The sequence below is a fragment of the Mytilus edulis genome, chromosome 9, assembly GCF_963676685.1.
Source record: "Mytilus edulis chromosome 9, xbMytEdul2.2, whole genome shotgun sequence".
Lineage (NCBI taxonomy): Eukaryota > Metazoa > Mollusca > Bivalvia > Mytilida > Mytilidae > Mytilus > Mytilus edulis.
In genome coordinates this window covers 34,123,584-34,150,960 of record NC_092352.1, presented here as the reverse complement: position 1 = coordinate 34,150,960, position 27,377 = coordinate 34,123,584, and the positions used below count along the sequence as shown (strand labels likewise).

Below are 27,377 nucleotides of genomic sequence, written 5' to 3'. Positions count from 1 at the left end.
TTTGAAACTATATTTTATGTCAATACATTTTCCGTTTTATATAAAATTTACAGGAGTAAACGAATTTGTGTTTACTGTTTGATCCCTTTCAAATGTACATGTTATATATATATATATATAGAGACTTTGAAATTAAGAATTTGATGCACAATGCAATCACGACGTTACTATGCCATTCTCCTATTGAACAGAATATATAACTCCGCAAATTTACAGATCTTACACTGTTTGGCTTATATTCAGAGGAATTATTTATTTATTATTTATACAGAAAGTGTTTTCAGCCAATAGGTCCGAGCACACAGTTATCGTCCTTTGATTTTCTTTGTCCACGAATATAGTCCTTAGTGTGGACAGTGTGTTACTTGCCAAATTTTGTTATACCCCTTCCAAATTTATTTCTCCATGTTTTATGCCTCATATAGCAAGTTGGGGGGTGAAATGACACTGTAAAAAAAATTGGGTCATAAATATTAATGACTCATTAATGTAAAGTAGTGATTATGTCCAGCTGAAAAAGGTAAAAAATTAGCACTTCGGAAGCAGTAAAAGATTTCAAGACCCCCTTAACATAAAATTGTCCATATTTTGAGTTAGAGCTGATGAAGTTTTCTATAATTTTGATGTAATTTGTCCCAACAGTAGTACAACTCACTGTAAAAATATTATTGAGAAAGCACAGGTGGAATTTTTTTAATTCTCATTTATTGTCTAAAAGAAATGCACTACGAAATAACTGTGTACTCGGACCAATAAACCGATGGATATAATATGTCGTAGTGTTGTCACTGGTTCAGACGTACTTATGTTATTTATTTATTGTGTAGTACATGTTACTGTATCTTTACTCATAACGATCCAGCGCTCTCGTTGGAAAGATATGTGGACTAATGGGCGGTATGGGCTTTGCTCATTGTTGAAGGCCGTACGGTGACCTATAGTTGTTAATCATTAAATGTATGTGTCATTTTGGTCTCTGGTGGACAGCTGTCTCGTTGGCAATCATACCACATCTTCTTTTTTTCTAATATTCAGACGTTATATATATATATATATATATAATAATAAAAAAAAAGTTTGGTGACCCTAATAGAGTATATATCAATAACATGGACATTTCTATATCAATACTCAAGAATGCACCAGTTTTAAAGAAAATTAGTGAGACAGGATTTCACCTTGGCATTGTCAGTTTCTCTTGAACTTACGAGTTTTGTGTGATCCTTTAATATCTTCCGCACTTTTTGTTCTCATGTCATCCACAAGTAGGTGCTGATTTGACATATGATTACAAATGGGACAATAAAAAATATTACTTATATATCTCACGCTACGCAATTTCTACTTTGAAAAAAAAAGTTTGACTATCAAATTGGGTGTAATATTTGTGTAGTAGGGATTAGGCCATACAATTTATGGGCGGCAGTGTTTGTTGACCCCTTCTTTTTATTTTTTCCATTTTTGTATCGTTTGTTTTCTGTCTTATGGATGTACAGTCTTAACCTTTTGCTATTGGTTTCAAATATTTAACACATTTAAAATATATATTTTGAAAGTTTTACAAATTTTAATCATGTTAAGAGCCAGTCTGCCATAAAACCATGCAAAATCTCAAATTTCGTCCAAATTGGTAGTTATAACTGGGCAACATTATATATATTTCCAAAATCTTTGGGTATTTAGGAGTTAAGATAAAAAATTTTTTTTTGTAAATTCACACTATTTTTCATTTAACAGCCTTATTTGCATATTTGTGAATTATTAAAAAAAAATGCAAAAAAAATCACCATATTTAGGTACTTTTTAAAGGTCTGGATAATTGATATATCTCTTAAATAAAGCATTATCTTGTTATATTTTGCACAGAACATTATAAAAAAAAAGAAAAAATGCATTTTGACATTTTTTTTTACCTTTTGGCAGGTTGCCAGAGAGGTTCGTGCAACATATGTATTAGATAACTTGCATGTAGTACATGTACTCAGTAGGTGTTTTCTCTCAAGATCATATTTATTTTTTTCAACTTTTAGGATTTTTTTAAAGGTGCATATCAGTTCTAAGACAAGTAAAAAAATTTAGCCTGGCAAATATTGGGAAATTGGTAAAAAAATGCTCCCAAATATTTATAAAATGCACTTATTGAAATAGTTTTTGCCCCTTAATATTTTAACTAAAACTGATCAAAGTAGACTTATATTCCGGACAATAACTTTAGTTTAAGTGTATAGATCTTAATGATTTTTTTCAGAAGGTTCAATACCACAAAAGGAAGGTTTGGATCGATTTTGGGGATGATGGTCCCAACCGTTTAGGAATTAAGAGCCCAGAAGGGGCCCAAAACAAGCATTTTATAGTTTAAGGATAATAACTTGTGTATAAGTATTTCAATTGCTCTGATATTGTATCACCATGTTTAAAACCACACGTAGAAAGTTTGGATTCATTTAAATGGGTCATGGGTTCAAAGTTAGGAATTAAGGGCCAAAAAGGGGCCAAAAAACAAGCATTTTTCTAGTTTCAAGACAATAACTTGTGTGTTATTGTATGGATCTCTCTCAAATTGTACCACAATGCTCCATATAACAAAGGGGAGGCTGGGATTTAGTCTTTGATAAATTGTCCAAAATATGTAGGAATAAGGGGTCAAAAAAGGGCCAAAAATAAGCATGTTTCTAGTTTCCAAAGAATAACTTGGGTTTAAGAATATGGATCTCTCTGTAATTGTACTACAAGGTTCTATACTTAAAAGGAAAGGATGGGATTGTGTTTAAGGGTTATTCCTTAAAGGGGGTTTCAATAAGGGGTGGGTGGGTTGTAAACAATTTTTTAAGGGATTTCTTTTTTTTTCAAAATTTTTCAAATTTCAAATTTTGAAAATTTTCAAGAAGAAATCTTCAATTGCACAGTATTGTGCAATAGATTTGTTGATCTTTGACCACATTTATTTTGTAACAAAAACCTTTATTTTGTCAAAAATGCAATCACAATCCAAATTCAGACAGCATCAAGCTTGAACATTGTGACCAACTTTAATTTGCCCCAACTGTTCAGGGTCCAACCACTGCGGTTGTATAAAGCTGCGCCCTGCGGAGCACCTGATTTTCACATACTTTCAATTGATGACAGTCTTTTAAAAAGCTTGTTATATGAAACAGAGTTGTGAACATACTTGTACTTCAAAAAATCTTCCTTCTGAAACTTTTGATTGGAATGCAACCAATTATAGGGGCAATCACTCATTGAGTGTCTAGATTCGAAACCTGTGTCTATTAGAGCGTATGTAAAAAATGTGGCCATTTTTTTTCATCTACGAAAAAAGTTTATATATGCATATATAATTTGCCATATAAAAGTTTTTGATTTATATCTCAGATTAAATAAAGATAAAAGAAAGACATTTGAGGTGACCCTACTTCTTCAAAAATCGAAAGCTTTTCCAAAATTATCTTGAATGTTCCCTCTCCAAAGAACGTCTCTTTCCTGTTTGTTGATACTTTGAGATTTTGATTTTAAGTCCCCTAACGGCTAACGTCTAAGTGGACTTAGGTTTGCACTGCGTTTGTCTGTCTGTCAGTCTGTCTATCTGTCATTTCGGCAAATCAAGACTTTTTGTGCTTGTAGATTTTGATTTGATGTTTGGTTTATTGATTTATCATGACAAGTTACAGGTCGAATTCATTATTCACGCTTTAAGGTTTTCTCTTTGTTCAGTTGAAGCCCTTTCTCTAGAATTAAATTTTTGGTGAAATACTTATTCATTAGAAGATTTCTGTTCAAACGGAAATAACTCATTTTTTTAAAGACGAAATGACATTTTGAATGTTTTTCCTTTTCTTTGGTATTTAGTGATTCAGTTTTGTTCCAGACTGATATTTGTGTGCAGAGTTGGGGTCTTTGGACATAGGAAATTCACTTAGATAGTCAGAATTCAACAAGTTTTTTTTTTTGTTTTGCTTGAAGATTTTGTCTCGATATTTTTATGTAGTTTACACCATGACAAATTATAGATCAAGTTAAAATTTTGTTCCATTACAATGAATTTGTAACGAGTTGGGGACTATGTATTGTCATGTATTACTCACAGAATGCTTGTTTTTATCCAAAAAAATTCTGATGCTGCAAAATTGTTTAATATTTAGTTAAAATAGATATTGATGACTTTATTATGTTAAATTTTTTCAGATCTATCAAACTTCTACTTTTTTTGCTAATACCTTCATCATGTTCATTCATGACTAAAAACTTGTATTTAGACCATTTTGCACGTTTTTCTTTACTGTAGACCACCATAATATTACATGTATATAAACAGTAAAATCTTACCATTTTAATGACAATATAAAAAAGAAGATATGGTATGATTGCCAATGAGACAACTGTCCACAATAGACCAAAATGACACAGACATTAACAACTAAAGGTCACCGTAGGGCCTTAAACAATGAGCAAAGCCCATACCGCATAGTCAGCTATAAAAGGCCCCGATAAGACAATGTAAAACAATTAAAATGAGAAAACTAAAGGCCTTATGTATATAAAAAATGAATGAAAAACAAATATGTTACACATAAACAAACGACTACCACTGAATTACAGGCTCCTGACTTGGGACAGGCACATACATAAATAATGTAGCGGGGGATCCCAACCCCCCTAACCTAGGACAGTGGTATAACAGTAAAACATAAGAACGAATTATAAAAATCAGTTGAAAAAGGCTTAACTCATCAGATGGACAAAAATACAAGTGGACGTGGCCGGGTAATGGTATGTCTGCTCAACAGTTTAATCATTTATCTGTGTATATTTGTGTTTATACAACCGCAAAAAATGAAAAATTTTGGTCGTATATTGGTATGACGTTGCCGTTGACATCGTCGTCGTCAAGCAAAGATATTTGGTTTTCGCACTATAACTTTAGTATAAGTAAATAGAAATCTATGAAATTTAAACACAAGGTTTATGACCATAAAAGAAAGGTTGGGATTGATTTTGGGAGTTTTGGTCCCAACAGTTTAGGAATTAGGGGCCAAAAAGGGTCCAAAATTAAACTGTTTGATTTCATCAAAAAATGAATTATTGGGGTTCTTTGATATGCCAAATCTAACAGTGAATTTAGATTCTGAATTTTTGGTCCTGTTTTCAAATTGGTTTACATTAAGGGCCAAAGGATCCAAAATTAAACTTATTTTGATTTTAACAAAAATTTAATTTTCGTGGTTCTTTGATAATGCTGAATCTAAAAATGTACTAAGATTTTTTATTATGGGCCCAGTTTTCAAGTTGGTCCAAATCGGGGTCCAAAATTAAACTTTGTTTGATTTCAACAAAATTGAATAAATGGGGTTCTTCAATATGTTGAATCTAACCATGTATTTAGATTTTTAATATTTGGGCCCGGTTATCAAATTGGTCCACATTGAAGCTTAAGTCTAATGGGGTCTAAAATTGAACATTATTTGATTGCATCAAAAATTAAATTCTTGGGGTTCTATGATATGCTGAATCTAACCATGTATTTAGATTTTGGATATTGGACCATAATAGGTAAATGTCAAATTAATTTTTTTTTAAGTTTTTAAGTTTAAGTTCTTAGACCACACTCATTCTGTTGTGTCAACTATTTAATCACAATCCAAATTCAGAGCTATATCAAGCTTAAATGTTGTGTCCATACTTTGCCCCAACTGTTCAGGGTTCGACCTCTGCGGTCGTATAAAGCTGCACCCTGCGGAGTTATTGGTTATTACATTTGGTTATGAAATAAATGTTATTGCAATTTGAAATATTTGTGTTTGTCTCAGCTGGTAGTAATAGGCCATCTGTATTTTACATGTCTTATTCCCAAGCCTCAAATTGCTAGAGATTACATTCTAGGAGGAAACTTAACATTACTGTTATGTCCACTGTTCTCCCAGAATTGACATAGGGATAACGAACTGGTTCATGTCAGCGTCACAAAATTTCAGTTCCAGTTTTATCAGGAACTACTAGGAGTAGTCTCTTTGTATTTGACATAAAGCTTTATCACAATATACAAAATATAGCACTTTTCTAGTTAAGAGGCACAATTCTATGAAATTCACAAAACTATTAATCTTCCTCTTTTCTGGAAATAGATAACATGGATGTACAAGGCTGCGCAGTTTGTACAATTTTGTCTACATTTTCATACTATTTTAGAAAAGAAAATACCCCGATTTCATCTGAAGGAGACGTGCTTAGAATATTTAGTACTTTTATGATAGTATTTTTGTCTAAATTGCAAGGGGTTGCATTCATGTTGAGTCTCTATCTTTTATATGTTAAACAGTTTTATGAATCATTATCAAATACAACATGTTTTAAAAATTTAAGACTGAACTCAATTGTGGCCACTTTGAATTTAGACAAAAAAGCGTCTAAAAACTAGACTATTATAAAATGCTAAAATTGTGAAGAACTCATGATGATAATTACCTGATGAGTGTGCATAGTATTGTAAATAAAACAGCCCATTTTAAGTTACTTATTTATATAAAAGTAATTTACTTTTGAATAAGTTAAGATTTTAAACATATGGTAAAAATGCTCAGTTAAGGGGCAAAAAATGCAAAAAAGCGGTTTTCCTGGGTTTACTCCTTTAGTATATTTTATAATTTAAACTAAGTTAAACTTGGTTTACTCAATTAATATAACCAGTAAACATTAGTTCAGTCATTATTTTTCTTATATTTTGACTATTACATACTTTTAAAAAGTTTTTAATGAAACAGATCAAAAAATAAAAAAATCGGCAAAATGGCCATCACGCCTATCTTTAATTATTATTTTCTCGTAAGAAGGTATCATTTGCCGAGCACCATTTTCTTGCATTTTGTAGATAACTATATAAGCTTCATGAAATATGTTATAGTTATTGACCAAGCAAGTCGGTATATGGGATTTAATTTGCACAGCTCGAGTGACCCTGTTTAACCCGAACGACGAAGGAGTTCGGGTTAATGGGTCATCTCGTGCTGTGCAAATTAAAACATATACCGATTTGATTGGCCAATAACTGTTTTAACACATGACGTCAACAATTTTCCCGCATAAATCACATCCGCCCAACAAGACGTTGAAATGGATGGATTTCATCATGAATTATCGGAGGATGATATGATCTTATCACAAGTATTAGAAACATTGGAGGATGAAATGGAACTGAGAAATGTAAATATAGAGGACTTTTTTGGAGAGTTTCCTAGTAATGTGATGGATGAGAATGCATCTGGAGATTTAATCAACACCTCAGCTGTTTCATTTGACCCAGGACTAGACTTCGATCTATGGTTGCAAGTTCCTTCGGAAAACGGAAAGATCCAAAATGTCAAGGTACGTCTTTTTTAGAATTATCTGCCACGCGCAGACCCATTATTGCATGATTTGAGGTGTGGACCCATAGACGGATCCAAGGGATGGAGTCCCGGGTCCCTCTTTTGTGAAAAAAATGGTTAATTATATAGGGAATCACTGAAGCATGATCCGCGCCCCCTCCTTTTAGGTCAGTCAGCCCTCCCCCTTAAATAAAAAGTTCTGGATCTGCTACTTAGACCCTTGATATAATCATTTGCGGAAACTTCCGACTAGTTTTATTGTTTAATTGTTCTCATCCGGAACATTCATGAAATATTTGCCACTGCCGGATTTTGCCTCTGCCATGTGTTAAATTATGTGATATTATCTTATTTTAGGATGAAGAACCTAAAGATCAGGAACAAGGAGTCGAATCAAGGTTTGCAGAAATGACAGACAATGAAATTGATACACTTATTGAAGATGCTGAGAACAAAAACACAAAGAAAACCACAAAATGGGCAGTTAATGTCTATGAAGAAAAGAACACTTGCAACTAGATTGTACCAAGCAGGAGTCAGTGAGCAGATGATAATGGATAGAACAGGTCACAGGAGTGAAAAGGCTGTTCGTACCTACAAAAGACCGGCGGATTCTATGCTAAAAGATGTCTCTAACATTTTGAATCCATCTAATAAGCAGATAAAACTTGAGGATCCCAAACCATTAACCAATACTCGTGCAATCCTTCCTGAGCAAGTTAACATTGAAAATACAGAAAATGCATTTAATGTTTCAAAACCAGAAGGAAAATATCGGGGATTGCCAAGTAACAGCTCTTTTCAAAACTGCGTGTTCAATTTTGTAACGAAGATGTGAACCTCACAGATTTTGTTTTCAATTTTTAACACTGAATTGTTATTGAAGTTGTTTTTAAGCCGTACATAGAAATGTATGAAAAAGCGTTTTTTTTTTGAGTTTTCACTGTGTCAGGTTGTGACACTGATAACTTACATATCAAGACTATAATAGGAAGATGTCGATGATACTTTATTTTCATTTTTTTTTAATGACAATTTTTTTTATATTGATGGAAAAATAATTTTAGTATTAAATTAACCTGTGGTTTTTTTTTTTTATCTTATTTAGACTTGTATTGTGTTGATTGTAATACTACTACATTTGTTTTGTATGTTTTCTATTCTGATGTTTTATCAAGTGACTGATTTTTATGTCCGAGTATAGATACATGTATCCACTTGATAGTTCTTACAAAATGGAGAAAAACAAATATTTGTAGTAGCAATGGAATCAACAAACGCAAAGTACTGTACAATAAACATCTGTCAAGGACGTGAAGTTCACGTGACCTGTGCAATTATTGAAGTAGTTAATGCACACCTGACCCGTGCATTATCCAGATTATACCACAGTAAGATCAAAGGAATTTTGCCTCTGTCATGTGTTAATACATTTTATTGAAAATAAAACATGATCTTACAAGATTCAAGCCTTTAAAAATATACAAATTTTGCTGAATCTGCACTTTTTCAAAACAATGCAATTTCATCCTGTTAGTAGGGGTATTGAGAAATCTCACAACTTTTTGAATTATCATAATTTCCTTTCATTTTAAGTTGTTAGTTAAGATATTTGTTATCATTAAGCTGTATTTTTTCTATAAAACAAAAAATAATCAGGTCAAAATACCCTTAAATAGGCTTGAAATGGCCATTTGTCAGTACAGAAATAGACAATTATCGAATGTGCGGCATACACAAATAATGGCTGAATATTTTTTCAAAATATTTTGCACAAATAGTTATTACATATAAGGTATCTAAAATACAAAATATCAGTCTGATTGGAATATTTTGGATTTGGACCATTTTGCATGGTTTTATCACAGACTGGCTCTTAATTAGAAAGATAAAAAATTGTTTGAAGAATATTTTCAGATAATTTAGTCATCTAATGTTTTTAGTTTTCTCCAGAAACATGTACCCTGTAAACGTTATCAGATCATGTTTGTGCTCAGTGGAGTAGCTAGGTAATTTTTACGTGTATACCCAAACCTCGATGAGGGGCCTGAATGAAAAAAAGAATCGTACAATAACCATATGTCACCCGACCATTCATTTGTGTAGTACACTGGCAAATTCAAAAGGGACACATAACTTAAATAATAAGGATATTTCTTACTGAACAGCAGGGTAATAAGCACGCCTTTTAACCGAAACAGTTAGTGATAGCAAATAGCAAAAGTTAAGATTAAAAAGAAAATCTATTTATTGTGGATTCAATATGTAGTATACTTCATAAATTTTATACGTCCAAAGCACTGTACTGGGTTTACCTTGCAGGAACGCTCAAAGCTAGATATTTAAACTACTTAAATATAGGAAGATGTGGTATGAGTCTCCATTTTTATAAAAGTTCTCTCCGTTTGAAGTCAAGGCACCAATGTAGATTATTGCGTTGCGTTGTGTATTTTGATCGTAAGCTTAACTAAGGCGTTAAAGAAAGAACCACGTCTGTCATTATACGTTTCCATTCAATACAATATAAAAGTATCCTGATAACGCGACGTCACAAAGATAGCGGACGTACCGCAAAAAGGTACGTTAATATTAGCGCAATTCTTGACACCATTATATGTCAAGGTACGGTCTTCAACACGGAACATAGACTCACACCGAACAGAAAGCTATAAAGGGCCCCAATATTTACTAGTGTAAAACCATTCAAACGGGAAAACCGACGGTCTAATCTATATAAAAAACGAAAAACGAGAAACACTTATGAACCATATAAACAAACGACAACAACTGAACATCAGATTCCTGACTTTGGACTAGTGCAAACAATGCCAGCGGGATTAAACGTTTTAATGGTACCAAACCATCTCCCTTTTCTGAAACAGTAGTATCACATCACAAGCTAGAAAGACACACTATAAAATATCAATTGGAATGAAATAAAAAAACGAAGTGACACAAATTAACACACAATGAACGAATAAATTGGATATGTGATACAATGTAAATACAGAATAATAAAATCAAGGGTTGAATTATTAAAGTATAAAACTGCTGTGAAATGTTAAACAATTTTAGAAAAACATCAAATTTGAAAAAGATATATTATACACAGGTAAATGAATATTGTTGAGTATACTTCTTCTTCTGTCTGAATGATCTTTCGTTTAGGAATACCAAGAAATATGTTACTAACGTAACACGTACAGTATCACATGACTAAAAGGGACCTACAACTATAGCCAAATCAATCGCAGATAAACTTTGCCTGCGAAGCAGTGAATGTGGTTGTTAAATTTGATAGAGGCTTTTTGTGCTTCTTTTTTTTTTTAAATATTTGGTGTTTTTTAGATTGTGACACAGTGATGACTGCTCTACCCATATTTTGACAATTTAACCTATTATGTTTGTTTTGTTCACGCATCGTTGTAAATATAATGGAATTTGATGCGACTGTTGTAATCACATAAGCAACACGACGGGTGCCACATGTGGGGCAGGATCTGCTTACCCTTCCGGAGCACCTGAGATCACCCCTAGTTTTTGGTGGGGTTCGTGTTGTTTATTCTTTAGTTTTCTATGTTGTGTCATGTGTATTATTGTTTTTCTGTTTGTCTTTTCCATTTTTAGCCATGGCGTTGTCAGTTTGTTTTAGATTTATGAGTTTGACTGTCCCTTTGGTATCTTTCGTCCCTCTTTTATACAAGTGAGAAGTTTAGCGCTATAAAACCAGGTTCAATCCACCATTTTCTAAAATGACTATACCGAGTCAGGAATATGACAATTGTTGTACATTCGTTTGATGTGTTTTATCATTTGATTTTTCCATTTGATTGGGGAATTTCCGTTTTGAATTTTCCTCAGAGTTTAGTTTTTTTTGTAATTTTACTTTTTTTTTTTTTATAAACGGGCTATTCAAGAAAGGTATGTAAAAAAATCATAACATTACCAAAGCACTGACGACTGCGCTAATGATTCGAACAGTACGTTTAGTTATAAATTCATATGCTATAGTGTTTGACATGCAAAACTACATGTAAGAAGGTTATAACATGAGAGTTAAAAAAAACTTTACAACGAAGATGCAAAATATGATCTAAATTCATAAAATCTAGATAACTTTGGATTTAATGAGATAATGCAGTTATATTAATCACAATCCATTACCTGCAAATAAAGATCAACAAAAGTATACTTATAAAAAGTTTTCCTCCCTTCTGAGATTTAATGGATTTCCACTTTTTGAATTTACTTTGGAGCTAGATATGTTTGGTACACCTTTTTCCAAAAAGTATTCCAATCTTTTGTACTTTTGAGCTTCAAGTGAAAAAAAGTTAATTATAAATGACGAACATTAAAATATGATATTTCGGGGCTGGCTTTTCTAATTATGATATCCTAGATAGAGGGTTGCTGCTCACAATTACCAATAAAACCAAAAAATTCAAGTGGAGAAGTTGAAATCATCCCTCTTTTTCAATTTTAGCAACGGTGTTTATTAGTTTTTGATGTATTTTTTTTTGGCCATGGTGTTTTCACTTTATTTTCGACTTGAATGTCTATTTTGTATTTTTTTTTTCTATCTTCTAAAGAAAAATATGAAGTTTAATCTATGAACAATTTTGATAATTACTTACAATAATATTTGATATGTATTACGAAAGTTAAAAACATGGGATAATTGATAATTTTTATCCCGTGAGATCTATTTAAATTGCATTTTCAGTCATGTTTCGCTTTTAAGACCTGGTAATATGTCCGGAAACTCACAAAAAAAGCTCGAACTCTATATTGTTTGTTTTAAAAAGGACATGCCAAGAACGTTTTATTTCTTTAGAAATTATCAACAACAAAGAAAATCTTGATCCTGTAGTGTTCGAGTTGAAAAATATGTATGGAATGTTTTTATTTTAAGTAAATAAAATTATAAGGTAGAACAAGATTGATGGTACAAGTATTAAGTACTTTAAAGTTGTTGTTTTATTTGGGATATACATGAAGTGCATGTATATAAAGGTTTTGTACTTTTAAGCCTTAATTGATTTTTTTTACCTAACTGAATATGAAAATAAAATAATAAAATAAATTGCGTGGGTTGTTTAAAAACTTAAATAAAAATGAAGTTGATGAAACTTACGATTTGTACTTCAAACTTTTAAAAGAAGAGCGAAAGATACCAGAGGGACATTCAACCTCATAAATCGAAAATAAATTGACAACGATATGGCTGAAAAAAGAAAAAGATAACCAATAATACACAAAACACAACATAGAAAAATAAAGAATTAGCTACATGAACCCCAACAAAAACTGGAATAACATCAGGTTACAGCACTACAATAACTCTACAAAGCAGAAAAAATCATTCTATGCTCTATAGAGTTGTTATAAAGCTGTAATCATTGAACAAAACCACCGTATCAACTATTTATATAAAACATTATTATGTAAAAAGCGTATGTCCCAATGCAACCTGCTAAGTAATGAATTTGTTAACGCCTTCGAAATACCTATATATCAATTTATGCAGGTAAAATAGTTTCATAATGTACTTAATCAGTCTATGGAAGAAGCGATTCGATAAAAACTTTTCTTATATCACATAGCGATATTGTCTAATATCAATTGTAAATATGCAGACATTCCATGCGGAAAATGTTGTTTTCGGCAACGAAAAATTAAGAAAATACTAACTTTAAAACTTATTGTTTAAATATGAACAAGAATTGAGTCTAAATATACATTCAGAAGTTAGTAAGAAGCAAACGTTTATGTCCGTGTAAAATTTGAAGTGCTGAATGTGTGTTTCTTATACACATAAATATACAAATGCTATTAGTTCTAATATCAATGCTATACTTTTAAAATATCATAGAGGTGGTTTTGTTATATCAATATTAGTACTTATTAGTATTAATATTTGACCGCTGTACCCATATTTTGACAATTTTACCTATGATGCCTGTTTTTTTTAACGCATCGTTGTAAATATGACAGAATTTGATGAGACCGTCATACACGTGTGAGGTTTAGCGCTATAAAACCAGGTTCAATCCATCATTTTCAAAATTTGAAAAAGCCAGTACCTATATGGGGTTTAATAAACAATGTCGTAATCAAATAGCTAAGTATCAAACTTATTGTTCACATATAAAACCTTTAGCAAATTTTATAATGAACGCACTGAAATAATATATATCTGATATGCTCGCAACGCACGCATGGAAGACTTTTATTTATTGATAACAATGAAACTAACTTGTGACAAAGATGAATCATACTGTCCTCGACAAAATCTGACCTGTACTTTTGAATCTCCTTTTTTTTTATACAAACTAGACCGTTGGTTTTCCCGTTTGAATGGTTTAACACTAGAAAATGTTTGGTTCCTCTATAGCGTGGTGTTCGCTGTGAGCCAAGGCTCCATGTTTAAGGCCCTACTTTGATCTATAATGGTTTGCATGAAACAAATTATTACTTTGATGGAAAGTTGTCTCATTCGAACTCATGCACCATCTTCTAATATCTATAAACCTTTAAAACTTCCCCTTATAAATAACTGCTTTCCAGTCCTCCAAAAACGTCATTTGGGTGCTGAATCTTTTGTAAAGTGCAATATAAACTAGCACACTTCTAAAGCTTTAACGGTAACGACAGTTATGATGGCACAAGACCGATTACGTCAATAAAAATACAAAATAAACAGCACATTTTAATATGTTGTTACTGATGACAAAATGGAGGTCAAGTTTAATAATGACGATTTTGACTTTTACCGTTCAGGAGTTATGGTTCTTGAAAGATTGAAAAATGGTGTTTCCAGTTGTGTTCGTGCATTTACGCATGAACTGTTTTACCAAAGCTTCCCAAATTTTAATATGCTGTTACTGATGACAAAATAGAGGTCAAATTCAATAATGACGATTTTGACTTTAACCGTTCAGGAGTTATGGTTCTTGAAAGATTGAAAAATGGTGTTTCCAGTCGTGTCCGTGCATTTTCTCATGAACCATTCAACCAAAGCTTTTGAAATTTTTATATGTTGTTACTGATGGCAAATTAGAGGTCAAGTTCAATAATGACGATTTTGACTTTTACCGTTCAGGAGTTATGGTTCTTGAAAGATTGTGAAATGGCGTTTCCATTCACGTTGTTGCATTTACTCATGAACCATTCAATCTAAGCTTTTCAAATTTTAAGATGTTGATACTGATGACAAAATGGAGGTCAAATTTGATATTGACGATTTTCACTTTCACCATTCATCAGTAATGGTTCTTGTGATATTGCCAGGACACAAATAAATATTAATAAATCCGGTTTGCTGTCGTTGTGACAGCCTCTTGTTTAGTATTTATTGAAGAAATGAATTTATAACAAGCGATACGGATTGTTATTTTGCACTAAGAAATGTTCGCGTATTTATACGATCCGTTACTAGTCAAAAACGAAAGTCAAATCTCTGTGGCAACAATTCATCGGAATGCCCTCACGGTCATCGCGATGTATTAGAGCGTCCACGCGGCGACCTGATTATGTTCATAGAAATATCGATTTACCAACGGGAAAATTCTTTGATATCCAAAAAAATCTGTTTTCCTTCTCAATAGTTTTTTTCTATGGTAATAATTAATAAATACATTTTCTGTTTGACAAGATTTTTGATTTTCTTTGTATCTGAAGTTGTTCAATTCATAGTCTGAGGCTACTCAGTTGGTATCTCCAAAGTTCGGGACATCAGCATTTGTACATTTTAATTTGTATGGAATATTGTATTCATTGTTATTTGGAGCTGTATTGGATTGGATTGTTTGAATGAATGTTTTTTTTTCTTTTAAGTAATGATATTTTTTTTTATTTATTTCGATATTACCCATGTGGATAGGCTATAGCAGTGTGACCTCAAGGGCGGATCCAGCCATTTTCAAAAGGAGGGTTCCAAACCCAGGATAAAGGGGGTGTCCAACCATATTTCCCCATTCAAATGCATTGATCGGCCAAAAAAAGGGGGTTTCCAACCCCCGGACACCCCCCGGATCCGCCACTTGACCTATAATAGAATCTAATTGGTCGGTAGACTATTCAAATTCCGCCATTGCATCATAACTTCAAATAGAATTAGTCGGTTAAACCATGTGATTGAAAACAATAGACTGAACAGGTTGTTAACACTTTCAACTATCAATAGGATCAAGCAACATTTTCGAAATGATAAGTTCATGTAAGCGTTAATTTTGTTACAGATACAAAATTTTAGTGATATTGATCCTCAAACATTAAGACGGTCATGAATTAAGTTTGTGAATAATGTTTGCGGTTTTCTTGACATGCATTATGACGTGTCATCGTATTAATTTTATATTAGAAAACTATAGCATTTATATTAGAAAAGTATCGCATTCATAAATTTTTGATATTAAAAAGCATCGCTATGATATAAGACAAACATCGCATTGATATAATAAAATATAGCAGTATCTTTGACTTATAGGTGATTTTGGCTTAACAAACAATTGAATTCATCTCAATTGCATTCGACTGAATTTGCTACATGATATTTATTGAATGTGTACATCTACAAATGATAAATCGTGCATTTATGTTTCATTTATTCAACAATTAAATGTTCTCGTTTAAATACACATTGCTGGTTATAACATACAATAATTCATGGAAATTATACAGCAGACGTATGTCGTGTTAAATGTCACCCTGTTTTAAGAAAAGAGTCATTACTTTATACCGAGAAATTTGCCTTTCTTCGTACAAATGCTAAATAAAGGCAACAGTAGTATACCGCTGTTCAAAACTCATAAATCCATGGACAAAAAACAAAATCGGGATAACAAACTAAAACCGAGGGAAACGCATTAAATATAAGAGGAGAACAACGACATAACACTAAAATGTAACACATATAGACAAAATCCCACGAGAATAACAAATATAACATATATATATAACATCAAAACCAAATACATGAATTACATTCGTCTAAAAGTTCCCACATTGCAACTCGTTGATATAAGACAATATCGCTCGTTGATATAAGAAAATTTTTATCGATTTGCTTCTTCCATAGACTGTTAATGAAAACAGTCAGAAGTTACAGTAAGTATTTAGTTATTCATTCAACTTATATATAATTCCACCAACATAAGAAATATGCATATCCAGCAATTTCTTCATACTTTTAACGATTAATGTCTAGTATTGTTTGGTTCTTACACATGGATATTGTGGGATATGTATCCTTAGTATATGTAAGATAATCTTAATCTTTGTTTTTATGATAAATCACAAAGACAATTAAGGGTTATCCTCTCAAAAGTTAGAATATTGTAAAGTATTCGAGGCTCAGTGTTTGATTCAAGAATTCTTTTTATTGTCTGTATAATTTCATTTCATTTATTGATAAGTCTTATTTTTGTAAGTACTTTCTTTTTGAAATTTTTTATCAACATACGTAAAAAAATATCTTTTTGTTTATTTACAGTTGAAATCAATACATTTAAAATTTTAGTTATGTCTAAATGTTTTTCCAGTACCAATATTTGATTCCAGCTTTTTATATCAAAAACTACTTTGTTGTGTTACGTAATTTACTAAATTTAAAATGTTCTGCTCTTTGATCAGGTTTTTGTCTCCATGAACTCCGAGGAAAATTCAAAACAGAAACTCCAAAATCAAATGATAAAACACATCATACGTATGGACAACAACTGTCATATTCCTGACTTGATACAGGCATTTTCAAAATGACACATTCCCCCATTTTGATTTTCAATTTTATCAAATACAATGATGTTTATATAAAATTAAAATGTTTATTTATCTTGGAATCTTTAAAAATTTTGTTCTTATTTTTTAAGTTACTAATATTCACAGTAAACTTTATACCTAATTGTAATTTTGGTTTGTCAAATAAATCTAATTTTTATTCGGTTTTAATCATACTAGTAAATCCCTTCATGGTTATAAACGTGTTTCGGACAGTAGTAACTCATTTATAGAATTTTTTGGTTTTAATTTTAAGTAGGCTTGGACAATAGGCCAATCCATTGCTTAGAACATGATTTACATCTATTCTTCTCAACTAAGAGCCACCAATTCCTACAATTTCATTGTTCGAAAGCACATATTTTAAAAGTAATATATGACATAACTACATTTATTGACAAACATTTAATGACTAGGTCTTAAAATTACAATGAACCTTAAGTTATCTGTATAAAGATTAACAACAAAAATCAAGAAAACCATGATTATGACCACTGAATGTTGTATGCCTACGTCATAAGACAAATGTTTCATGTCATGAAAATTAATAGTAATTCAAAATGAGATTATAAATGTTTGGGATATTTCAGTTTAATGGTCAGGATGCTGGTTACTTAAATCAATATTATCTAAGAAACTTGAACTTGACGCAGTTTCGTTGCATAACTTGATTGTTTCAAAATGTCACAACCACAAGTCACCATGTATGATAAATTCTTACTTTTCGAAACCAAAAGCTATTCTTCATATTGTATCTACAACACGTTCAGTTGTCTTTGTTAACCAAATATAGTGAAAATGCACATTTCGTGTAATGTTGATTTCATGTTAGGTCACATTGATGGCATTTAAGTTTTATTGTTATGTATATTTTTATATTTTTATATACGTTATATGTATATTGTTTTCACCTAGCAATTTAAAGTTGACGCCTTAATGTTTTTTTAATTCGCATTCGTTCCGTTAAAAAGGCGACATTACTTAGAACCTATTCTTTCAGGACAACAACATGAAATATAACGTAGATAGGCATTTTAATGTGATTGATAGCTCGCAAGTAACAGAAACAGAATGCAAGGAGTATAAACGACGTATGTCATAAACGTTGAAGCTTCGGGCGTTTATGTAGGAATTGTTGAACACCGTTATATAATGACTGATTTATTCCGGGGCATCTGATTGGATGCAAGATACGCCGCTACGCCCGGTCAGAATAGAAAAGTTATTTTTAAACGCCTCACGTAAGGTGAGTTACGTTAAAAATCATGCAACGAGAAATCAATACACAACTACCAAGTACTTAAGTACACTAGTTATCAAAGGTACCTGGCTTATCATTTGATACGCCAGACGCACGTTTCGTCTACATAAGACTCATCAGTGACGCTTAAATCAAACATAGTTATTAAGCCAAACAAGTAAAAAAATGAAGAGCATTGAGGACCCACCAAAAAGTTGTGCCAAATACGGCTTAGGTAATCTATCCCTGGGATAAGAAAATCCTTAGTATTTCGAATAATTCATACTTTGGTGAACAGTTATTTTATATAAAAAAAAAGACAAAATAATTGACATTCATGTCAACACCGAACATATAGCTTGAAAGATACTTAACAAATAAAACTCAGAGGGTAATATTAAAAGAGGCGACTTCAGAATTAGGTAATCTAAAATCTGGTGTTCCACAGGGTTCGGTACTTGGTCCTATTGTATTTCTGATATTCATTAATGACATTGTAGATGATATGATTGGATTTAGTAGAATGTTTGCAGATGATACATCTATTGGACATACTGCTCCAGATGAAACTACTCTCCAATGTATGATAAATATCGATCTACAAAATATTAATTTCCTGGGCGAATGATTGGCTAGTTAAATTCAATCCAAATAAAACTAATATGTTATTTAGTAACAAAAATTCAAAAATTAACTTGATTTTCGATTTCTGTGGAGTTCAGGTAGATACAGTTACTAGTCATAAACATTTAGGCATATTTTTTAGCAGTTACTGAAGTGGACGAAGCATGTTGATTCTTTAATAGAAAAGGTATCAAAACAATTAAATGTTCTTAGACGTTTGAAATTCCGACCAAAAACGATTATTTAGAAAAAAATACATTTAACTTTTATAAGGCCTGTTCTAGAATATTCTTCTGAAGTTTGGAATAATTGCGGACAGTTGAATTCTGAAAGATTAGAAAAATTACAACTTGAAGCAGCACGTATTGTCACTGGTCTAACAAGTTATGCTAGCACTCAATCACTTTATTTCGAGACGGGATGGAAAAAATTAAAGATTAGACGGGAAGTTAAGAAATTATCTTTATTTTACAAAAATATGAATGAGAACGCCTCAGAATAGTTATTAAGATTTTATACCCCCTACAGTTGCAGAAACAAACAATTACAATCTACGAAGCAGTCAAAATATATACCAAACCTCTAGCAGACTGTCTCCTTATCAGGAATCATTTATTCCATCTAGTATGAAACTGTGGAATTCACTCGATTTAAGTATTAGAATTGAACTTTCTTTAAATATGTTTAAATTAAAAATTAAACAGAAATATTATAAAAACAATTCACCCCTAGATATTTCAATATTGGCGATAGATATTTGTTTTACACGCAAGATAAGAAACAAATGCAGTGCCCTTAACATGGGTCTGTATCACGCAAATGTTAAACCTAACGCAATGTGTCAATGTGGTTATTTATACGAAAATGCTCAACATTATTTCCTCTCGTGTAAAAATTATACAGTTCAAAGGATAACTTATTTTTTGAATTTAGAAAAGAAAATATACCTACCGACTTTGAAAAGTTAATGTACGGCAATGCTATGTTTAATATGAACATATGAACATTAACACTCTAATTTTTACAAAAGTGCAGAATTATTTTAAAGAGACCAATCGCTTTTCATAGTTTATAGACATTATGGTTAAATATATATCAATAATAATGCAATTACTTTTTGTTGACTTCGAATGAAATTGTTCAATTTTTCCAAAGACATGGATCATTAATTTGATTTTATTATAAAATCCTATCAGTTGACAACAAAAATTTAATTGTTCAAAATACAATAATAACTTACCTTTTGATTGAATATTTATTCCAAGATTAAAACAACTTGGGGTCTATCATAAAAAAAAAATACGGTCAACTCGACTTTTAGGAATCGATGAGCCATGTCATTTAAATTCTTGTTAATTTCATGTCTTCATATTAATATTGTTTATTATGTTATTATTATGTATTTTATTTTTGTTCGGTTATTTATTATTTATATGTAATGGTGAAGACGTTCTAAGTTGCAAAACTTGTGTCTAATCCTATTGTCAATGTTTTGGACAATAAAAAATGTTTAAACTAACACCGACATGCTGATTACTGGGCTGGTGATCCCATCGGGGACGAAACGTCCACCAGCAGTGGCATCAACCCCGTGGTGTAAATAGTTATCAAAGGTAACAGGCTTACAAGTTATCTATTCTATCAAAAATATCAGTTCAAATATACCACTAGACTACCTATTGCATTAATTGCTCGTGTCCTGAATAACTATGATATAACGACCGCTGGATGTTTTACCAAAAAAGCAAGTAATTGGCGAAAAGCAAATATTTTTTGTCGAAATGGAAGAGCTTAAAACATTGAATGTTAAGGTTTTACAAGAATGAATATCCTCAACAAAATGACCTATATCGATCCCGTCTTTATTGATATGAAATTAGGAAAGAAAACGGGAAATGAGTCGAAGAGACAGAAAAAAGCCCAAGGCCACCAATAAATATTCAATACAGCGAAAAAATCCGCGAACGGAGGCGAGCTTCAGGTGGCCCCTTAATAAAAAAATGTGTACTAGTACTTATTCGAACGTGGAGGTCACGCTAGATTACGAAATATTAAAGAACCAGAATTAAAAAATAAATCAACACTTAGCAAAGACCAGATGCTCCTGACTTGGGACAATGCGGCGGAGTTATATATGTTTTGTGAGATTTTGACCCTTCCCTTTTAATTCTGGCTAATGTAGAATGATCAAATACACAACAATGCACACTGTAAATTTCAGTAAAAAATTATGTTTAATTTAAATAGAGGACAAACGGACTTATTGTGAATGTGAAATTATGGTTAGCAATTTTGCAATTAGTGAATAACTTACGTTTGTGGTTAGTTTTTCTAGAAACAAATAAAGGAAGTAAAATATATGTCATACTGCTGCTATGAATTTAACGAACATAAAAACATTAGTGAAATCGTTAATCATGGCGACACCGCAATTAATTGTGAATAGAATACCAAATTACATTGTACATACTTATGGTATTGGGTACACACACTAATTTCATTTAATCTTTAACAGAATTTGCTGGACGGTTGAAATACAAAGCGAAACAGCATGAAATCAACGTTGTACCAAAGAAATGAATTCTCAACACTGGACTATGTTATATTTGTGGTAACCTTACTAATATCATTAAGTATTGGGATATACAATGCTTTTAAATCTAGATATAAACAAAGTACTAAGGAGGTCTTGCTAGCAGGAGGAGAGATGGGAGTGATACCTGTGGCTTTTTCATTGTTTGCCAGTTTTATTTCATCTGTTTCCATGATAGGAATACCAGCTGAAGCATACATTTTTGATTCAATGGTTATGTGGGGTGCAGTGGCTGCACCAATATCCATATACCTGTCAGCTTACATTTATATTCCAATTTTCTATAATTTGAAGCTAACTAATGCATACGAGGTAAGACACATAGCTTATATCATTCTTTCGAAAAAGTATTTACTACTATATAATTTAGTTTTTCGGATTAACTATTTATTTTCATCTATTGTTACTCATGCTAGTTATTCTTAAGGCAAATATTTATTTGCACTTGATTTCACGATTAATTTCTGCATTGTGTGTTGCAGAATATCAAATCTCATCCCGTTTTATTCAAGGTTATTTATTTTAAGCTATTACCAAGCCAATATATTCATTTTCGCAATCAACCTGCCTCCCTCCCAACCACCACAGAAAAATCAAACGGTTGTCCCCTAAACTTAACGAGTCTGTATCAAATATATTTTTAAAACTATCTTTAGGGAAACCGGTTGCTTTCACAATCTTTTCACATCATTATGTGACTTTTTATCTGGAATTACTTTGTTATAATATTATAATGAATATAATCCATGGTCGAATAATGTATCTGCAAATTTAACACCTGTATCTGGAGAGTGTAAAATTATAGCAGACACTTATATATTGGCAAACAGAAATAATGTTTTTCCATAATTCATTTTTTTGTTTTGTTGATTTAAATTTTTTTTTTTTAAATAACCAAGAACATTGATATAATGTCGTTGACGGTAATATTCTGTGATGTATATCTAAATGCTTATGCGTAAGTTAACTTACAAAAGTAATACAGACTACAACTTAAGGCGACAGTAGTTTACTGTTGTTTCAATGTTGTAAATCGATAAAAAAGAGAAGACATGTCATAAAAGACAACTGCAGTCAAATGATAAATGATGTTCCTAGAAAAGGTTATCCGTAAAATAAAATGAACAAGTTCAAATAGGTTTGAATATACTTTACAGGTGCACGTTATATTTAAACAGGTCAACCTAGTCAACATAAAGACATTTAACTGCATGTACACTGCTTAGTTAATAAAGTTCATGTATTACCACTTATTGATAAGTGCCATAAAAGATCGGAATTCCTTATCCCTATATATATTTTTGGATTTAAAAAATACGCCCTATAAAAGCAATGCCTTTTTAACAAAGATAAAGCTATTTATCGCTATTTTACGAAATTTTCCTTTGATCTTACTGACTGATAATTTCGTTTCTCAGCGTGTCGAGTGATATGAAAAACTATCGCTAGAAACTGAGGAAGAACGTACGTTGTCAATGAAATTAACAATGTCTTCATATGTAAAATAGGGATAAACAGATGATCATTAGTCACCTCAACTCGATTTCTTTTCTCACTTGTATCGGCTCAAACGAGAAAATCAATCTCGTTGAGATGACCTACGATAATCTATAACTATCATACATTAAGCTAAAACCAATATTCATATTGTCACCCAGCTTCACTAGATATGACCTGGATATCTGAAATTACATATAAAGCAAATCACTATTTTGCGAATTTTTGAGATCGCTTGCTTTAAACAAACACTCTCCACGATCAAATACTTAAAACGACAAGATCAGATATCATGATTCCCTATAGATAACAAAAGTGCTAGACAAAAACCCTTTATTTTTATTATAACAAATGATATGTAGAAATCAAACTTACAACCACTGGCATACAGATTGTCACTACTTACACATCTTTTCAAAGAGTTTGTTCTTACATTAGCAACACGACAGGTGCAACACGTAGAACAGAATGTGCCTACCCTTTCCGGAGCACACGGATCAACCTTGGTTTTTAAATTGGTTTGTGTTGTTCAGTCTTGAATTTTTCTATGTTGTGCTTTGTGTACTGTTGTTTGGCTTTTGTTTTTTTTTCTGTTTCTGCCATGGCGCTGTCAATAGAAAAAGAAGATGTGGTATTATTGCCAATGAGGCAACTCTTCACAAGAGACCAAATGACTCAACTGTGTAACGTAGTTGCACTCGACAACCACTGAATTACAGAACAATGACTTAGGACAGTGGTGTCAATTCAACATAAGAACAAACCTTCAAAATGAGTTGAAAAAAAAACCTCATTAGATGGATATACATAGAAATATGTTTAACTTAAACACAGAGTGGCTTGGCTGGGTACGTGTATATCCCAAAAACAAAAAGACACTAAGTACAGAGTACTCGGAGTTACTGACAGCAAGTTCAAAGCCAATAACAACTAGTTAAAAAATCATGCATGCAACACTAAATTTATTTTCGAAATGAAAACTGGAAGCGCTTTCATGACGATTGTTTCCCTTTATTTTTAAACATAAATAATGGAGGAGGATTTGCGAAATAACCAATAACCTTATTAAAAACAGAATTAACTTTGGGTCTTGATGAAAAACCATTGTCTTTTTCAAAGAAGGTGAAAAGTATCCACAGAATTGTACTTTAAATTCACCGATACTCGTAAATATCTTAATTTTAGATCCCTTCATCCACCCTTTCAGAATGAAACAGTCATGTTAAGATTGCGTGACGTATATGATCAATTATAATAAATTCACCACTAAGTAACAAAAAGCTAAATTTTTGAATGGTCATCTATCAAGTCAAAATTGTCTTCGAAACCTTATCGATGCGGCAACTGCTTAAGCCGTGTCCACGTCTTTTGTTGAATTAAAAAGAATTCGAAAAAATGATAACTATTCCTTTGTCTATGTGCCTTTTGCGTTTCTTAGTTATATATTTGTATTTTTTATAGTGACTAAGTTTACAAAACAGTGTTGACTTTTTTACCCCTATTTTGACATTTTTACCTACATGTATGGTGTCTGTTTTTTGTTGTTGTTCACACATAGTTTTCAATATAATCAAATGTTATGCGACTTTCGTACAAGTGAAAGGTTAAGCTAGCTATTAAACCGGGTTTAATCTACTATTTTCTCCATAAGAAAATGCCTGTGCCAAGTCATAAATATAACAGTTGTTATCCATTTGTTTGATATGTTGAGCTTTTGATTTTGCCATTTTACAAGGGACTTTCCTTTTCGAATTTTCCTCGGCGTTCGCTATTTTCATGATCTTACTTTTTATTATTTTTTTGTTTCCTTCGGTTTTAACATTGGAGTATCGGGTTGATATGGTTGTGATAATGAAAAAAGCCATATACTACAAGTATTTGGTGTATATGTTGAATTTCTCCCATTTGAAATAACAAAATAAAAAAATAGTACATGTTTTATATACTAATTTAAAAAATACTTTATCAAATAAATATTCAATTCAGTCTGATTTTTTAACCCCTTCAATCATATTATACGATTGTTTTTCTTTCTTACCGATTCCTTCAATTATGTAATTTGACAATATGAACTTTAACTGTACAAATGGCCCGAGGGAAATAATAGAGATGTTAACTTTTGACATTTGACCGAACATATAATATAAAACAATGCCCAGAGCATATTCGTAAAATAGAAGTTTATCATACTTGTTGAAAAAAAGCAATGAAATGAAAATAACAGATATTACGGAATAAATCACGCAACCTTAATGAAAATAAATTTTTAGTCCTACTAGAAATAAAAAAAGACAACAATTGATGATGAAATAAATATGTCTCCTTCATTCTACAGATTCCCTATCTTTAAATACTAAGTACTTTTAATTAAACAGTATTTATTTTGTTTTATTCTGTCATTGAAAAGGATAAGGAGCGACTCGTCAACTGATTTGTCTTTTGTCAATTTTATATTTGAATTCAAAATGGTTCCGAGGGAGAATGCGAGCCTGGAATGCCTATCGTCACCAATAACAACTTCTTTAAAAAAAAATATATTTAATTTGCGCCAAAAGTTAATGCTACTAAATGTAAAACACTATTCGACTTTCTTTTCATGATACCATTCATTACTTATATTAGATGTTTCGTTCAAAATACCGTTGCGCGATGCAGAAATGCCAGTAAATGCCGTATAGATAAAAGACTTTTATCATTCATTGGTCTTGGACTAATTGTATATACATGTTCTGTAACTCCTATAAAGCCCAGTTCTGAAATATAAAAAGGTCAAAATTATAGATATATTTACTTAAACTGTGATGAAAAGATTGAAGCTGTAAACTTTATGATTCAAAACATTTTTGTACGTTTCAGCCACGCAGTTTATAGGTTGTATCCCTTTTGTTAGAGTGTTGTGCTTCGAACAGTGTTATACTACTGTCGCGTTATTTACAAGAACATTAGGAACTATTGCTGAATTTATTTTCTGATATATATAACCAACTATCAACAGCAATAACATTCTATTTCTATAGTTTGATATTTTAATATCACACGGGAAAATCTTCAAAAAATGTACCGGAAAAAAGAAAATTTAACGTTATCTTTTTTAGATGGTGGTGTTTCTATGTCTATACAAAAAATGAAACCATTACAAACAGAATCCTAACTAACAATTATTGTACGAGTCTAAATATAAGAATTTTTTATGCCCCACCTACGATAGTAGAGGGGCATTATGTTTTCTGGTCTGTGCGTCCGTTCGTCCTTCTGTCTGTCCGTTCGTTCGTCTGTCTGTCTATACGTTCGTCCGTCTGTCCCGCTTCAGGTTAAAGTTTTTGGTCAAGGTAGTTTTTGATGAAATTGAAGTCCAATCAACTTGAAACTTAGTACACATGTTCTTATTGATATTATCTTTCTAATTTTAATGCCTAATTATATTTTTTATCCAATTTCACGGTCCATTGAACATGGAAAATGATAGTGCGAGTGGGGCATTCGTGTACTTTGGACACATTCTTGTTTTTGTTAAATTCACCTGTGATTATAAATTATAAACGTCACATGACATACGTCACTTTTTGTGACGTTGAACTATTTATGAGAGGCGTGACGTTGAACCATTTATGAGAGACGCAATTCACATTTCGTTTGTGGTGTCCTGTTGTGCATTTGTTTTCTTTCTGTGGATTACATATTGTACTATTATATTATTTATTCATTTATTTGTCTGTGCTGCGTTTGTTGTACTGCATTCCTGTCACGTATATCTATCATTAAGCAGTATTGTTAACATTGACATATACGCGTGAGGTTTGGCTAGCCACATAACCAGTCATAGTCCACTATTTGTTTTAAAAAAATGACCTATACTGTACCTAATTAGGATACGGTAGTTTGTATCTACAGTTCGTTTCTATGTATCTTTGCTTTTGTTGTAGTTCAGTGTTTCTGTAGTTCTGTTGATTTTTAATACTTGACGTGTTTTCTTTGGAAATAATTTGTTACTCGGATTTGTTTTTGTTTAATTGAGTTAATGACTATTGAAAAGTGCTATATATTAAGACAACAGTAGTATACCGCTGTTCAAAAGGAATAAATCGATTGAGAGAAAACAAATCCGGATTACAGACTAAAACCATGGGAAACACATATATTTAACTATAATTTAAAAACAACGAAATAAGAGAACACATCAGTGCTGCAACCAACGACAACACATATACTACTATTACTTTTAGATATATACACATTTGAATCCTCAACTATCCTTCATTTCTTTGTTGCAGAATATTCATTTTAATCC

The 27,377-nt window shown here is 31.7% G+C and overlaps 2 protein-coding genes across 4 annotated transcripts in view; both read left to right on the top strand.

Annotated features, from left to right (window-relative positions):
• Nucleotides 1-27,377, top strand: part of LOC139488197 (sodium-coupled monocarboxylate transporter 1-like) — a 58,581-nt gene that overhangs the window by 5,526 nt on the left and 25,678 nt on the right. For 2 of the 3 annotated variants that reach the window (XM_071273652.1, XM_071273654.1), the window contains exon 2: nt 21,515-21,904. In XM_071273652.1, coding sequence (XP_071129753.1) covers nt 21,551-21,904 — 354 coding nt within the window. In that variant the 5' untranslated portion in view covers nt 21,515-21,550. Of the gene's footprint in view, nt 1-21,299; nt 21,905-27,377 lie in introns of those variants that run through there. The other variant, XM_071273653.1, reaches the window with a different exon arrangement.
• Nucleotides 6,891-8,453, top strand: LOC139488194 (uncharacterized). The gene is made up of 2 exons (XM_071273649.1): nt 6,891-7,356; nt 7,716-8,453. Exons 1-2 carry the CDS (start codon nt 7,105-7,107, stop codon nt 7,875-7,877), a joined length of 414 nt encoding a protein of 137 aa, XP_071129750.1. The 5' UTR covers nt 6,891-7,104; the 3' UTR covers nt 7,878-8,453.